Source organism: Oncorhynchus mykiss, chromosome Y, assembly GCF_013265735.2.
Source record: "Oncorhynchus mykiss isolate Arlee chromosome Y, USDA_OmykA_1.1, whole genome shotgun sequence".
Classification (NCBI taxonomy): Eukaryota; Metazoa; Chordata; class Actinopteri; order Salmoniformes; family Salmonidae; genus Oncorhynchus; species Oncorhynchus mykiss.
This window is the reverse complement of record NC_048593.1, coordinates 14,354,897-14,369,271: the sequence shown is the minus strand read 5'-3', so window position 1 is coordinate 14,369,271 and position 14,375 is coordinate 14,354,897. Positions and strand designations below refer to the sequence as shown.

At 43.4% G+C, this 14,375-nt stretch overlaps 1 protein-coding gene across 3 annotated transcripts in view; it reads right to left on the bottom strand.

Moving 5' to 3' along the window:
- The window catches only part of LOC110509691 (tenascin), a 107,597-nt gene that overhangs the window by 27,537 nt on the left and 65,685 nt on the right, over positions 1–14,375 (bottom strand). For all 3 annotated transcript variants that reach the window (XM_036967369.1, XM_036967370.1, XM_036967371.1), the window contains 5 exons: positions 7,571–8,127; positions 4,788–6,752; positions 4,101–4,364; positions 3,661–3,776; positions 652–805 (listed from right to left, as the gene is read on the bottom strand). In XM_036967369.1, the coding sequence (XP_036823264.1) occupies positions 652–805; positions 3,661–3,776; positions 4,101–4,364; positions 4,788–6,752; positions 7,571–8,054 (2,983 nt within the window). In that variant the 5' untranslated portion in view covers positions 8,055–8,127. The remainder of the gene's footprint in view (positions 1–651; positions 806–3,660; positions 3,777–4,100; positions 4,365–4,787; positions 6,753–7,570; positions 8,128–14,375) is intronic.

Below are 14,375 nucleotides of genomic sequence, written 5' to 3'. Positions count from 1 at the left end.
TTCATTATTCCTGAAAACGGTGCTGATCTTAAGCCTGCAAATACGTTATGCAGGAGTCAAAAGGAGAAGATATTTACAGGGTCCATCCGTCATTGAGGAATTGTAAATTAAACAAATTTTCCATGCACAAGTTGGTAGTTCATGCTAGAAAGAAATTAATTTTCCATAAGTTAAGAGGAGAATTTGACCGTAATGTATGGAGTAACAGTGTGCAGGAACTGCTACGGTAACCCCCCATCAAGAGTTTATGGCAGGGCTCCTTGAAAAATACAAAGACTCTATTGCAAAATGTTGGTTGGCCTGAAATTCAGCGTATTTCACTTCTGAAAAAATGCTTACATTTAACTGTGTAAAACGACAATGGGAGTTTAGCCACTTTTTCCATATAGACCTAATACTATGACGGAAAGTTAAATTAATCTATTCAGTTGTTCCTTTGTCTGCTTGTGTGTTTTGTGAGGTGGAAGGATTTTCCTTATCTAACCCATGGGATATGTGTAGTCGCCAGGATGAATGGGAGTAGCCTGGTCCAGATTCATTTATGTAAGGCATGACAATGTCAGAAGTGTTAAGTTCTCAGCTGGGACATGCAGATCTACACCGGGCTGGGAAAAAGCACATCACACACATTAAAATGTGGTGTAAGCTTACTGGTGGTAATGATTTTAGTAGACTGAGGTCCTCTGGTATTGTTCTTGATGACGCCCACTGAGACCTCGTACTCCTGACCAGGACCAAGCCCTGACTGCTCATACATAGTCTGGGAGGATGGAAGGGTTGTCAGGATCTTCCCATTCTCCTCTTTCTGAAAGGTCAAAGACATATATGGTTTTAAAACAACACTACTTCTGGAATCATACATAGCCTACTTACATACCCAACAGTCTGAGGTAAGCCACATCAATTTTTCCTTCGGATCAAGGAAATAAATCTTTCACACAGTTAATGTTGACTTAAACAATACCAATTGTTGCAGCAGAATCATTCGTAAGTCTTTGATTGCTTCACATAAGAATGCTGCAAACAAAGCCCATTTGGACCATGGTGATAGTGATTAAGTGCTGACCATCGATTACAGGTCCTTCCATTTTATGTATGGGGGCAATAAAGCCAAAGTGCACAGGAGAATGGGTTAAGGACAGTGAAAGGAATAACCACCACTGAGAATGTCCTGGCGTCCCGAGACCTCCACGAGGAGTGTTAAAATGAGGTTACACAGCCCTTCGTAAAAATGTACTCATGGACAATAAGAAGGGCTTTATGGCTGCACAGACCTTTGTAAAAATGTACTCATGGACAATAAGAAGGGCTTTATGGCTGCACAGACCTTTGTAAAAATGTACTCATGGACAATAAGAAGGGCTTTATGGCTGCACAGACCTTTGTAAAAATGTACTCATGGACAATAAGAAGTGCTTTATGGTTGCACAGACCTTTGTAAAAATGTACTCATGGACAATAAGAAGGGCTTTATGGTTGCACAGACCTACGTAAAAATGTACTCATGGACAATAAGAAGGGCTTTATGGTTACACAGCCCTTCGTAAAAATGTACTCATGGACAATAAGAAGGGCTTTATGGTTACACAGACCTTCGTAAAAATGTACTCATGGACAATAAGAAGGGCTTTATGGTTGCACAGACCTTTGTAAAAATGTACTCATGGACAATAAGAAGGGCTTTATGGTTGCACAGACCTTTGTAAAAATGTACTCATGGACAATAAGAAGGGCTTTATGGTTGCACAGACCTTCGTAAAAATGTACTCATGGACAATAAGAAGGGCTTTATGGTTACACAGCCCTTCGTAAAAATGTACTCATGGACAATAAGAAGGGCTTTATGGTTACACAGACCTTCGTAAAAATGTACTCATGGACAATAAGAAGGGCTTTATGGTTGCACAGACCTTTGTAAAAATGTACTCATGGACAATAAGAAGGGCTTTATGGTTGCACAGACCTTTGTAAAAATGTACTCATGGACAATAAGAAGGGCTTTATGGTTGCACAGACCTTTGTAAAAATGTACTCATGGACAATAAGAAGGGCTTTATGGTTGCACAGACCTTTGTAAAAATGTACTCATGGACAATAAGAAGGGCTTTATGGTTGCACAGACCTTTGTAAAAATGTACTCATGGACAATAAGAAGGGCTTTATGGTTGCACAGACCTTCGTAAAAATGTACTCATGGACAATAAGAAGGGCTTTATGGTTACACAGCCCTTCGTAAAAATGTACTCATGGACAATAAGAAGGGCTTTATGGTTACACAGACCTTTGTAAAAATGTACTCATGGACAATAAGAAGGGCTTTATGGTTGCACAGACCTTTGTAAAAATGTACTCATGGACAATAAGAAGGGCTTTATGGTTACACAGACCTTTGTAAAAATGTACTCATGGACAATAAGAAGGGCTTTATGGTTGCACAGACCTTCGTAAAAATGTACTCATGGACAATAAGAAGGGCTTTATGGTTACACAGCCCTTCGTAAAAATGTACTCATGGACAATAAGAAGGGCTTTATGGTTACACAGACCTTCGTAAAAATGTACTCATGGACAATAAGAAGGGCTTTATGGTTGCACAGACCTTTGTAAAAATTTACTCATGGACAATAAGAAGGGCTTTATGGTTGCACAGACCTTTGTAAAAATGTACTCATGGACAATAAGAAGGGCTTTATGGTTGCACAGACCTTTGTAAAAATGTACTCATGGACAATAAGAAGGGCTTTATGGTTGCACAGACCTTTGTAAAAATGTACTCATGGACAATAAGAAGGGCTTTATGGTTGCACAGACCTTTGTAAAAATGTACTCATGGACAATAAGAAGGGCTTTATGGTTGCACAGACCTTCGTAAAAATGTAGTCATGGACAATAATAAGGGCTTTATGGTTACACAGCCCTTCGTAAAAATGTACTCATGGACAATAAGAAGGGCTTTATGGTTACACAGACCTTTGTAAAAATGTACTCATGGACAATAAGAAGGGCTTTATGGTTGCACAGACCTTTGTAAAAATGTACTCATGGACAATAAGAAGGGCTTTATGGTTACACAGACCTTTGTAAAAATGTACTCATGGACAATAAGAAGGGCTTTATGGTTACACAGACCTTCGTAAAAATGTACTCATGGACAATAAGAAGGGCTTTATGGTTACACAGACCTTTGTAAAAATGTACTCATGGACAATAAGAAGGGCTTTATGGTTACACAGACCTTTGTAAAAATGTACTCATGGACAATAAGAAGGGGTTTATGGTTACACAGACCTTTGCAGCTAAGCAGATTTGTGATTTGTTATTTTCCATGTACCGGTTCACATCAACATCATTGTGTAATGTGTAAAGTACAGCACACTTTGGTGGTGTGATGGAAATGTGTGGTTTGTTGTGTGTGTTACATTTTTTGACTTTGTTATTCTGAGTTTGCTGAATTGAAAACTGAACTGACCTCGACCCTGATAGCTATTGCTACTTTGCTGGACACGATAACTAGCCAAGCATGCCAAGATCTCACTAAAAGAGCAGCTTGTGCATATCTGTTGTCTTGTCCCTGAGGTTTAGGAAAATCCTAGGCAAGACCTAGCAGGGATCGCTTGCATAGAGATGGATAAATTGCCAGAGAGAGAAGGACAGACTGACCGTGTTACGGACATAGAGCTCCCAGGCATCAAAGGGAATGTCCAGCTGATCCCACAACACCTCTACCGAGGTGTCCCTCACCGATTTGAACTTCAAGCCGTCTGGCTCCGGTAGATCTGACAGGACAGAGTGAGACAAAGGAATATATTATGCCTGATCCCAAAATGTTGTATGTTGAGACAGTGTTGGGTTTTAAACGTTGTGAAGCATCAATGAAATGTAGTTTTTATTTTATTTATTTTATCACCTATTCTAAAAGGAAAGCCTTGTGTTAACATTGTGCTGTGAAAGTTTCTCCACTGTACCGGACAGCATTTTGATTATGGTTAATATGTGCAAATGGTATTTTCCTGACAGTCTAAAGAGGACCGCATTCCCATGAACGCAGGCTGCTCAGCGAAGTCTTCAGATCTGAGCTCCATTAAGAAGGTATGACCTACTTGTGGCCACCCTGGCACTGATTGGGATGCTCTTCTTGTTGCTGAGGATGGCATAGACGTTGATCAGGTACTCGATGCCGGGCTCCAGCTCGCTGACTGTGGCAGCAGTCTTGTCTCCGGGCACTCTGAACTCCTGGTACAGACCCCCAGGACTAGTGGGCACATATGCAATCAGATACTCTGTCACCAGCATCTCATTGTTCCAGGTCAGATCCACTGTCTCGGTGGTGACCTCTGTTACAGTCAGGTCCTTTGGAGGTGAAACTAGAGAGAGCGAGAAAGAAAGAAAAAGAGAGAGACAGGAAATAGTCTGACCTTTCTATTGTCTCAGACACTTGGTTTCCTATGCCCTCATCCACTAACAGTCCTCTACACAAAGAAAATGCATTCCCCAGACTTACATCTGGCAGTGGTCTGGACTGCCAAAGATCTTTAAGACAGAGATAGAGACTTAAATGCACAGCTTTTGGAATCAGAGGAAATCATAATGGAACTTTTAATCCTTTTCTCAATCTCTTTCAAAATAATGAAAATAGTTTCTTATTATTTTGAGATTTGATTAAGTTTTGGATTTAATGTGTCATTCAGCAAGCACAAGGAATATCAAACAGAACAATTAGTGAAATGAACTGAACTCAATTATCCATACATGGTTTATTTTTCTCAGTTGATAGAAACCATTCTTACCTTCTGAGCAGTCTTCTCCGATGTATCCCTCATCACAGAGACATTGTCCATTCACACAGCGGCCCATGTCCTGGCAGTTGTTGAGGCAGCTCAGCTCTCCACAGTTGTCTCCCATGTATCGCTCCTCACACATGCACTTCCCATTAACACAGTGCCCCCTGTTGTTGCAATTATCAGGGCAGGTGAGTTCAGAGCAGTCGACACCCGCATAGCCCTCCAGGCAGACACATTTGCCATCCACGCAGTATCCCCTGTCCAGGCAGTCATTGGGACAGTGCTTCTCAGTGCAGTCTTCCCCTGTGAAGCCCTCGTCGCAGACGCACTGCCCGTCAACGCAGCGTCCGCGGTTCAGGCAGTTGTTGGGGCAGCTCAGCTCGCTGCAGTCCTCACCGGTGAAGCCAGCATAGCAGACACACCGGCCATCCACACAATCTCCACTGCCATAGCAGTCTGAGGGGCAGATCTTGATGCTGCAGTCCTCACCACCGAACCCTTCATCGCACACACACTGTCCGTTGACACAGCGGCCCCGGTTGAGGCAGTTGTTGGGGCAGGAGAGCTCAGAGCAGTCCTCTCCCTGGTAGCCTACATTGCAGACGCACTGCCCGTTGACACACTGTCCCCTGTTGTGGCAGTTGTTGGGGCAAGCCAGCTGGCTACAATCCTCTCCTTGGTAGCCAGTATTGCAGATACACATGCCGTTGAAGCAGACACCTCTATCGTTGCAGTCACTGGGGCAGGTGAGCTTGGAGCAGTCCTCTCCAGTGTAGCCAGCGCTGCAGACACACTGGCCGTCCACACAGAAACCATTTCCCAGGCAGTCACTTGGGCAGGTTTTCTCCACACAGTCCACCCCGGTGAATCCTTCTTCGCAGTAGCAGGTTCCATTGACGCAGCGGCCGCGGTCGTAGCAGTCGTTGGGGCAGATGAGTTCGGAGCAGTCGTAGCCCGTCCAGGGCTCTTCACACACACACTCCCCGTCCACACACTTTCCACGGCTTAGGCAGTTGTTCAGGCAGTCTGTCTGAGAACAGTCCTCTCCAGTGTGACCGTTGGCACAGACACAGACCCCACCAATACATTGTCCGTTCCCACCACAGTCCACTTTGCAAACCTTGAGTGAACAGTCATCCCTGCCAAAGCCCTCAAAGCAGATGCACTTCCCATCGACACAGCGACCTTGGTCCTGGCAGTTGTTGGGGCAGGAGAGCTCAGAGCAGTCCTCTCCCTGGTAGCCTACATTGCAGACGCATTGTCTGTTGACACACTGTCCCCTGTTGTGGCAGTTGTTGGGACAAGCCAGCTGGCTACAATCCTCTCCTTGGTAGCCAGCATTGCAGATACACATGCCGTTGAAGCAGACACCTCTATCGTTGCAGTCACTGGGGCAGGTGAGCTTGGAGCAGTCCTCTCCAGTGTAGCCAGCGCTGCAGACACACTGGCCGTCCACACAGAAACCATTTCCCAGGCAGTCACTTGGGCAGGTTTTCTCCACACAGTCCACCCCGGTGAATCCTTCTTCGCAGTAGCAGGTTCCATTGACGCAGCGGCCGCGGTCGTAGCAGTCGTTGGGGCAGATGAGTTCGGAGCAGTCGTAGCCCGTCCAGGGCTCTTCACACACACACTCCCCATCCACACACTTTCCACGGCTTAGACAGTTGTTCAGGCAGTCTGTCTGAGAACAGTCCTCTCCAGTGTAACCCTTGGCACAGACACAGACCCCACCAATACATTGTCCGTTCCCACCGCAGTCCACTTTGCAAACCTTGAGTGAACAGTCGTCCCTGCCAAAGCCCTCAAAGCAGACGCACTTCCCATCCACGCAGCGACCTTGGTCCTGGCAGTTGTTGGGGCATTCAGACTCTGTGCAGTTGTGTCCCTTCCAGCCAGGCTCGCAAATGCAACCACAGGTGTCAGCACTGTAGTTGCCATGGCCATTGCAATAAGGCTTGGTCCCCACCTCACCTAAAAGAGCAGAGTTTAGAGATTATAACCCTCTGAATCATAATCCCTGTCTTCCTCCTTTTCACTAAGACATTTCATTTTAAAATATTGTAATCAAGACAGGACTGTAATCATAGTCAGGACACCCACTTATGTTCTGAATAACACCCTACAGTACTAATCCGTACAGAATATGTCTATGCCTCTATGTTCATTCCCTTTCCCTGTGGTGTAAAAGAGAAAGTACTGTTAAACCGAATCCCACATTCAATTCCATTGACGCTTCCTAGATGTTGAGTAAAATAGATGTGCCTCTGAAGGAAGGAGAGGTGATGTGTAGAGAACTGTAGCATGGGCTGTGCCATTCAAGACATTCACCATTTTGAAGTAGTCAACTGGGTGGGACTTCCTATGGGTTAAGGAAGGACCACATACTTCCATCCAGGTCATCAGGAGGGATCAGCCAATGAATTATACTTGTGAGCAAACATTCCATAACTGCAGGTAGCAGTAAATCAATAACACTGGCTTTATAACTGTTTAAACACACTCCAGGTGGCAGTATGCACCCTTTCCGTTTGTTTACCAACTCATAGAAGTAGTAGAAGCAGAACATGTACTACCTCAAAATGGAGATGGCATCAATGGCACTGCCCTTGTGCTCACAGATGCCATAATGGGACAGATGCCATAATGGGACAGATTCCGTAGTTGTCTTAAGTTTTGAGTCTTCTATCATTCTCTATAGCTGACATTCATACTAAGTATGCTATACTAGGAGTTGGGATGAATGAGCCAATCAGAAGCTGGGGGTGGTTAGGTTGACATGTATACAGTACCTGTGACTGGCTGAACGCTGCAGCAGCCAGCGTCTCCACTAGCGCATTGATCTCTTAGCGTGGACACCTCTCCCTCCAGCATCTCCAATCTGCTCAGGAGTACCTTCAGATCCGGGAGCCCATCAGTGCATGCACACTCCTGCTGAGGAATGTTAATGCGGTGAGTGAAAACTATCTGGTTCTGCCCATCCAGGGTATGTTCGGTGGTGCGGAGGCTTGAAGGCGGAGCTGCGTCCTGGGGCTCGAGGCTGGTGCTTCCTAGGGCATCCAGGTCCACTGAGCATAGTGAGCCGGAAGGGACGTTGATGTTGTAGACGTGGTTGAAGACCACTGGTTGGTCAGCGCTGGTCAGGGTCACATTGTTTCCGCCGGGGGTTGTCAAGGTCGCCCGTTTATCCCTAAGTAATTTTCTCACCAGCCCAGCTTGGCAGAGGTTGAGAAGGAGAGTCAGGAAGACACACCCTAAAATGCTTTTAGTTCCCATTTTTTGTCTTTCTCAACTGGACTCCTCTGACAAAGCTTGGAAGTCTGGCCAAATCTGGATGAGTGTAGGGGCCCTGGAAGTTAAACAAAAAGACATTGAGTCAAAGACAGCCCCAGTAATGCACGTGGATAACTACAGTGGGGCAAACAAGTATTTAGTCGGCCACCAATTGTGCAAGTTCTCCCACTTAAAAAGATGAGAGAGGCCTGTAATTTTCATCATAAATTCAGGCATAGAAGTAATAGATTGGCTTAGTCCACTATAATCCAAAGCAATGACAGACAAAATGAGAAAAAAAATCCAGAAAATCACATTGTAGGATTTTTAATGAAAGTTATGGTGGAAAATAAATATTTGGTCACCTACAAACAAGCAAGATTTCTGGTTCTCACAGACCTGTAACTTCTTCTTTAAGAGGCTCCCCTGTCCTCCACTCGTTACCTGTATTAATGGCACCTGTTTGAACTTGTTATCAGTATAAAAGACACCTGTCCACAACCTCAAACAGTCACACTCCAAACTCCACTATGGCCAAGACCAAAGAGCTGTCAAAGGACACCAGAAACAAAATTGTAGACCTGCACCAGGCTGGGAAGACTGAATCTGCAATAGGTAAGCAGCTTGGTTTGAAGAAATCAACTGTGGGAGCAAATATTAGGAAATGGAAGACATACAAGACCACTGATAATCTCCCTCGATCTGGGGCTCCACGCAAGATCTCCAAATGCTCTCTAGCAAACTTCAGACGGGCCTGGACATGTACTGGCTTAAGCATGGGGACACGTCTGGCACTGCAGGATTTGTGTCCCTGGCGGCGTAGTGTGTTACTGATGGTAGGCTTTTTTACTTTGGTCCCAGCTCTCTGCAGGTCATTCACTAGGTCCCCCCGTGTGGTTCTGGGATTTTTGCTCACCGTTCTTGTGATCATTTTGAAAAAAGATGTACCACAGGTCAAAATGATCACAAGAACGGTGAGCAAAAATCCCAGAACCACACGGGGGTACCTAGTGAATGACCTGCAGAGAGCTGGGACCAAAGTAAAAAAGCCTACCATCAGTAACACACTACGCCGCCAGGGACTCAAATCCTGCAGTGCCAGACGTGTCCCCATGCTTAAGCCAGTACATGTCCAGGCCCGTCTGAAGTTTGCTAGAGAGCATTTGGATGATCCAGAAGAAGATTGGGAGAATGTCATATGGTCAGATTAAACCAAAATATAACTTTTTGGTAAAAACTCAACTCGTCGTGTTTGGAGGAAAAATAATGCTGACTTGTATCCAAAGAACACCATACCTACTGTGAAGCATGGGGGTGGAAACATCATGCTTTGGGGCTGTTTTTCTGCAAAGGGACCAGGACGACTGATCCGTGTAAAGGAAAGAATGAATGGGGCCATGTATCGTGAGATTTTGAGTGAAAACCTCCTTCCATCAGCAAGGGCATTGAAGATGAAACGTGGCTGGGTCTTTCAGCATGACAATGATCCCAAACACACCGCCCGGGCAACGAAGGAGTGGCTTTGTAAGACGCATTTCAAGGTCCTGGAGTGGCCTAGCCAGTCTCCAGATCTCAACCCCATAGAAAATCTTTGGAGGGAGTTGAAAGTCTGTGTTGCCCAGCAACAGCCCCAAAACATCACTGCTCTAGAGGAGATCTGCATGGAGGAATGGGCCAAAATACTAGCAACAGTGTGTGAAAACCTTGTGAAGACTTACAGAAAACGTTTGACCTCTGTCATTGCCAACAAAGGGTATATAACAAAGTATTGAGATAAACTTTTGTTATTGACCAAATACTTATTTTCCACCATAATTTGCAAATAAATTCATAAAAAATCCTACAATGTGATTTTCTGGATTTTTTTTCTCATTTTGTCTGTCATAGTTGAAGTGTACATATGATGAAAATTACATGCCTCTCTCATCTTTTTAAGTGGGAGAACTTGCACAATTGGTGGCTGGCTAAATACTTTTTTGCCCCACTGTACATTTTCACACAGTCACTCTGGGGAGATGTCCATGCCTGTAAAATGTGCAAAGGCAGACAATAACCTGTGCACTCTGTGAATTACAAGATGGCAAAATGGGTCAGCAAACATAGTCAAGAAAACTTTATAACTTCAAGCGTTCAGACTAACGCCTAACCCTCAGTATATTTTCCCGCCCAGAAATGTGACCACACACTTACTGTGAGCCACAGTAAGCCATTGAAAGTCAGTGAATTTGTACCTAAACCCTAACATACTGAAGGTTGCTTTTGCCTCAGACTTTATGAAAAATGGAGTGTCAGCTGGATGTTAAACGATTGTGATTAACCTACCCATAGCACTCTGGTAATTGACTTCACAGCACAAACTGAGCTCCATGTAGCCATTAGCCCTTGAAAGAGTGTCCTACAAAGCACCATTTCCTTGCATCAACAATTATATATATACTTCAATATATATATATACACTTGGCCTATGTTTTTGGCACTCTGAACCCCTGCTACGTGTGTTCCTGTGCAATATATTTTGTGTGCAGTCCGTTATGGCCACACTGCCCCACAGAGATTAGAACCTGCTTTTTCCTACAAAACAGTTCAAGAAAAGATAATATGGTTAACATATGCAGATATATATAATGTTGTTACTAGTATGGCCTCAAAGAATGACATCACCCTACCTGAGCCCTAAAATAACTTCCCCCCCTTGCTGAGCCAAAAACCCTGACCATTTCTAGTTTTATGTTGCACCTCTGTACCCATCAAAAATGAATATGTAGCAGGCATTTTCACAGCAAATAGCTAAATATACAGTGAGCTCCAAAATTATTGGAACAGTGACACATTTTCCATAGTTTTGGCTCTGTACTGAAGTACTTTGGATTTGAAATTATACAATGACTACGAGGTTAAAGTACAGGGTATTTTTATTCATATTGGGTGAACCGTTTACAAATGACAGCACTTTTTGTACATAATCCCCCCATTTAAGGGGACCAAAAGTATTGGGATAAATACACTTAAAGTGCCTTTGGGAAAGTATTCAGATCCCTATACTTTGTCCACATTTTGTTACGTTACAGCCCTATTCTAAAATGTATAACATAAAACATTTTCCTCATCAATCTAACCACAATATCCCATAATAACAAAGCAAAAACAGGTTTGTAGAATTTTAACAAATGTACTGAAAATAAAAACTGAAATACCTTATTTACACAAGTATTCAGACCCGTTGTTATAAGACTCGTAACTGAGCTCAAATGCATCCTGTTTCCATTGATCATCCTTGAGATGTTTCTAAAACTTGATAGAAGTCCAGCTGTGGTACATTCAATTGATTGGACATGATTTGGAAAGGCACGGACCTGTCTATATGAGATCCCACAGTTGACAACTGAACAATCTGGGGAAAAGGGCCTTGGTCAGGGAGGGATGGTCACTGATCTGATCTGATCTGCAGAGAAGAATGGGAGAAACTCCCAAATACAGGTGTACAAAGTTTGTAGTGTCATACCCAAGAAGACTCTGGGCTGTAATCTCTGCTAAAGGTGCTTCAACAAAGTATTGAGTAAAGGATCTGTATACTTATGTAAATGTAATATTTAAGTTTAACATTTTTAATACATTTGCAAAAATTTCAAAAAACTCTTTTATTTCTTTGTCATTATTGGGTTTTGTGTGTAGATTGATAGGGGGGGAAACAAGTTAATATATTTTAGAATAAGTCTATAATGCAACAAAATGTGGAAAAGGTCAAGGGGTCTGAATACTTTATGAATGCACTGTATATGTTTATTAAAGTAGTAAAAAGTTAAGTATTTAGTCCAATATTCATAGCACGCAATGACTACATCAAGCTTGTGACAAACTTGTTGGAAGGATTTGCTATTTGTTTTGTGTTTCAGATGATTTTGTGCCAATAGAAATTAATAGTAAATAATGTATTGTGTCATTTTGGATTCACTTTAGTTGGAGAATAACAAATAATAGAATATGTTTCTAAACACTTCTGCATCATTGTGGATGTTACCGTGATTATGAATAACCCTTAATGAATCATGAAGAATTATGAGTGAGAAAGGTACAGACAAATATCATACCCCAAGACATGCTAACCTCTCACCATTACAATAACAGGGGAGGTTAAAACATTTTTTTTGGGGGGGGGGGGTACTTTCTCACTCGTCAGTATTTGACATCAGACAAGACAGGACATAACTGACGTTTTTGTCTGTCACGGCACTCAAAGATGCTCCCTGCGTTACTCCTGTTCCTCTGACACCAAGATAACTCTAGAGTGTCGATAACAGGTTTGTATGAAACATTTCCCTCCACACTGTACATTACATGTTGAAGTCTAACCAGCTGTTTCATGCATTAAATCGATAACTCATGACCAATGCATACCCACACACAACCCACACATAACTTGAGAAATGCATGTGTAACCGAACTTGCATTAATCATGCATTGGGAAGATAGCCAAAGACTGCCAGAAGTGGAGATCCTTTGTTGCTGGCCTATCCACTAAGCTGCCGTGATGGGTATGAGTGAATGAGTGGTGCATTGGGAGCTATAAGCAACAGTTTGTTACTTGCACACATATCCCATGTTAGGATTCAGCCAAAACTCAACATTTCCACTGGCCAATTCAGATCACTCTGATGACTTCATGCAAGAGCCCTGTAATTTGTGGGAGACTGATTGGAACACAACGTGGGAAAGAAGTCAGGGATGACTCTGAGTTTGGGGTTTCCAGTGGTTTGATGGGTGGATGTGAGAGGAGACACAAATGTAGCAAGACCCTGGTTGATCCATTGAATGTATGTGAAACCACAGATCTGGTAGGATTAATAATGCCCAGCCCTATCTCCTAACTCACAATAGACTGCAAATTCTGCAGGTGACATGGAGAGTTACACTCTCCCCCACTGATTTCCACTTTAACATAATAAACCGTACTTGGCAACAACAGGTTAAGTTACAGCCCACATGCTTTCACAGCATTCCTGATCTAAGACAGGTTAATGTTTTATGTACTATAAAAAGCCCTCAGATGAAGCAGAAAAGGCCTGACTAATCAATCAATAGTATAGTGGCTATCAAATCCCTACAGGTTTGAAAAGAATTGAAGAGAAAACATTCATTGCAACTGCGCATCCCATCAGTGATACGTAGCACAGTAGACTCTGCAAAGTTGACACCTCAAACGGCAAGGGAACGAAGGTTCACACAGTGGCCAACCAATGTAAGCTTACTATACACTCCCTCTTTCAGCTCTTTTGAGAAAGACCATTCCAGAGCATCTCTTTTGCTACTCTCTGGTTTCAGTGGAAATAAAGTTATAGCAGGCCCATGGTCCAGTCAGCAGTCCACGTGTAATGGCTATTCCATATCTCCTTTTCCATTCCTACCTTACCTGCATCTCCAGTTCTTTCATCTCACTGTCTTGCAATGTCATGAGCTACAGTGGCCATTTCTCCACACTCCAACTCATTGGAGGACTCATTGTATTTTGGGTGATGTTAGTAGTGGATGTCCTGTATACTATTTTAGAATAGCGGTTAGTATACACACATCACAAATTGACCCCATAGTTTGCTAGTCTCATTTATCACATTTGTAGGTAAATCCTTCACCCCTTTAGTTTACCCAGAGATTGTGAAACCAATTACCTCTGCTTCAATATGGAGTCTGTGTTGGTCAGTTCCCAACTCCAACATGCAGTTTATCTATTATGGGAGTGTGATTACAATGACCCCTATTACTCCCTGGTAACAGGGATATTCTTTCATCTGAGACTCGTGATGAATAGCCTTGGTGGATGATGAGTGGCCCACATATATGTAGTTTCCTAGTTTGTACGTCCTAAATACCCAGAAATCTCAGAGCTTAGCAACTGACAGCTGGAGTGTTATCTATCTTGGTTTCTTTTCTAGAAAGGGTTAGGAGTCTGTGTTGGATGACCTCTTCCCTGGTGAGGGTGATAATGGTGGAAAGGGTAGTAATAATGAAATGGGGGAGTCCCCATTAGCTGCTTGCTTTCCATCAGGTACTAATTTACTCCCTGGGGGACATTTCTCTCCTTCTTTTCCTCCCTCGTTCATGAGGGATGACCTCAATTTTACCATCGTGCCTTCTGCAACTCCCAAAGGACTGGAGGATCCATAACATCTAACATCTCTCTTTCTCTCTCCCTCATCCCATTGACGTCCTCAGTCTGCCTCCCCTTTGCTTTTGAAGCACAGGTACGAAATCCAGCTTGGGTTTCATTTTCTGTCTCACATCTGGTGGGAGGCTAGATAAAGGTGGGTCAGGGTTTGGGTCGTAAAAGGG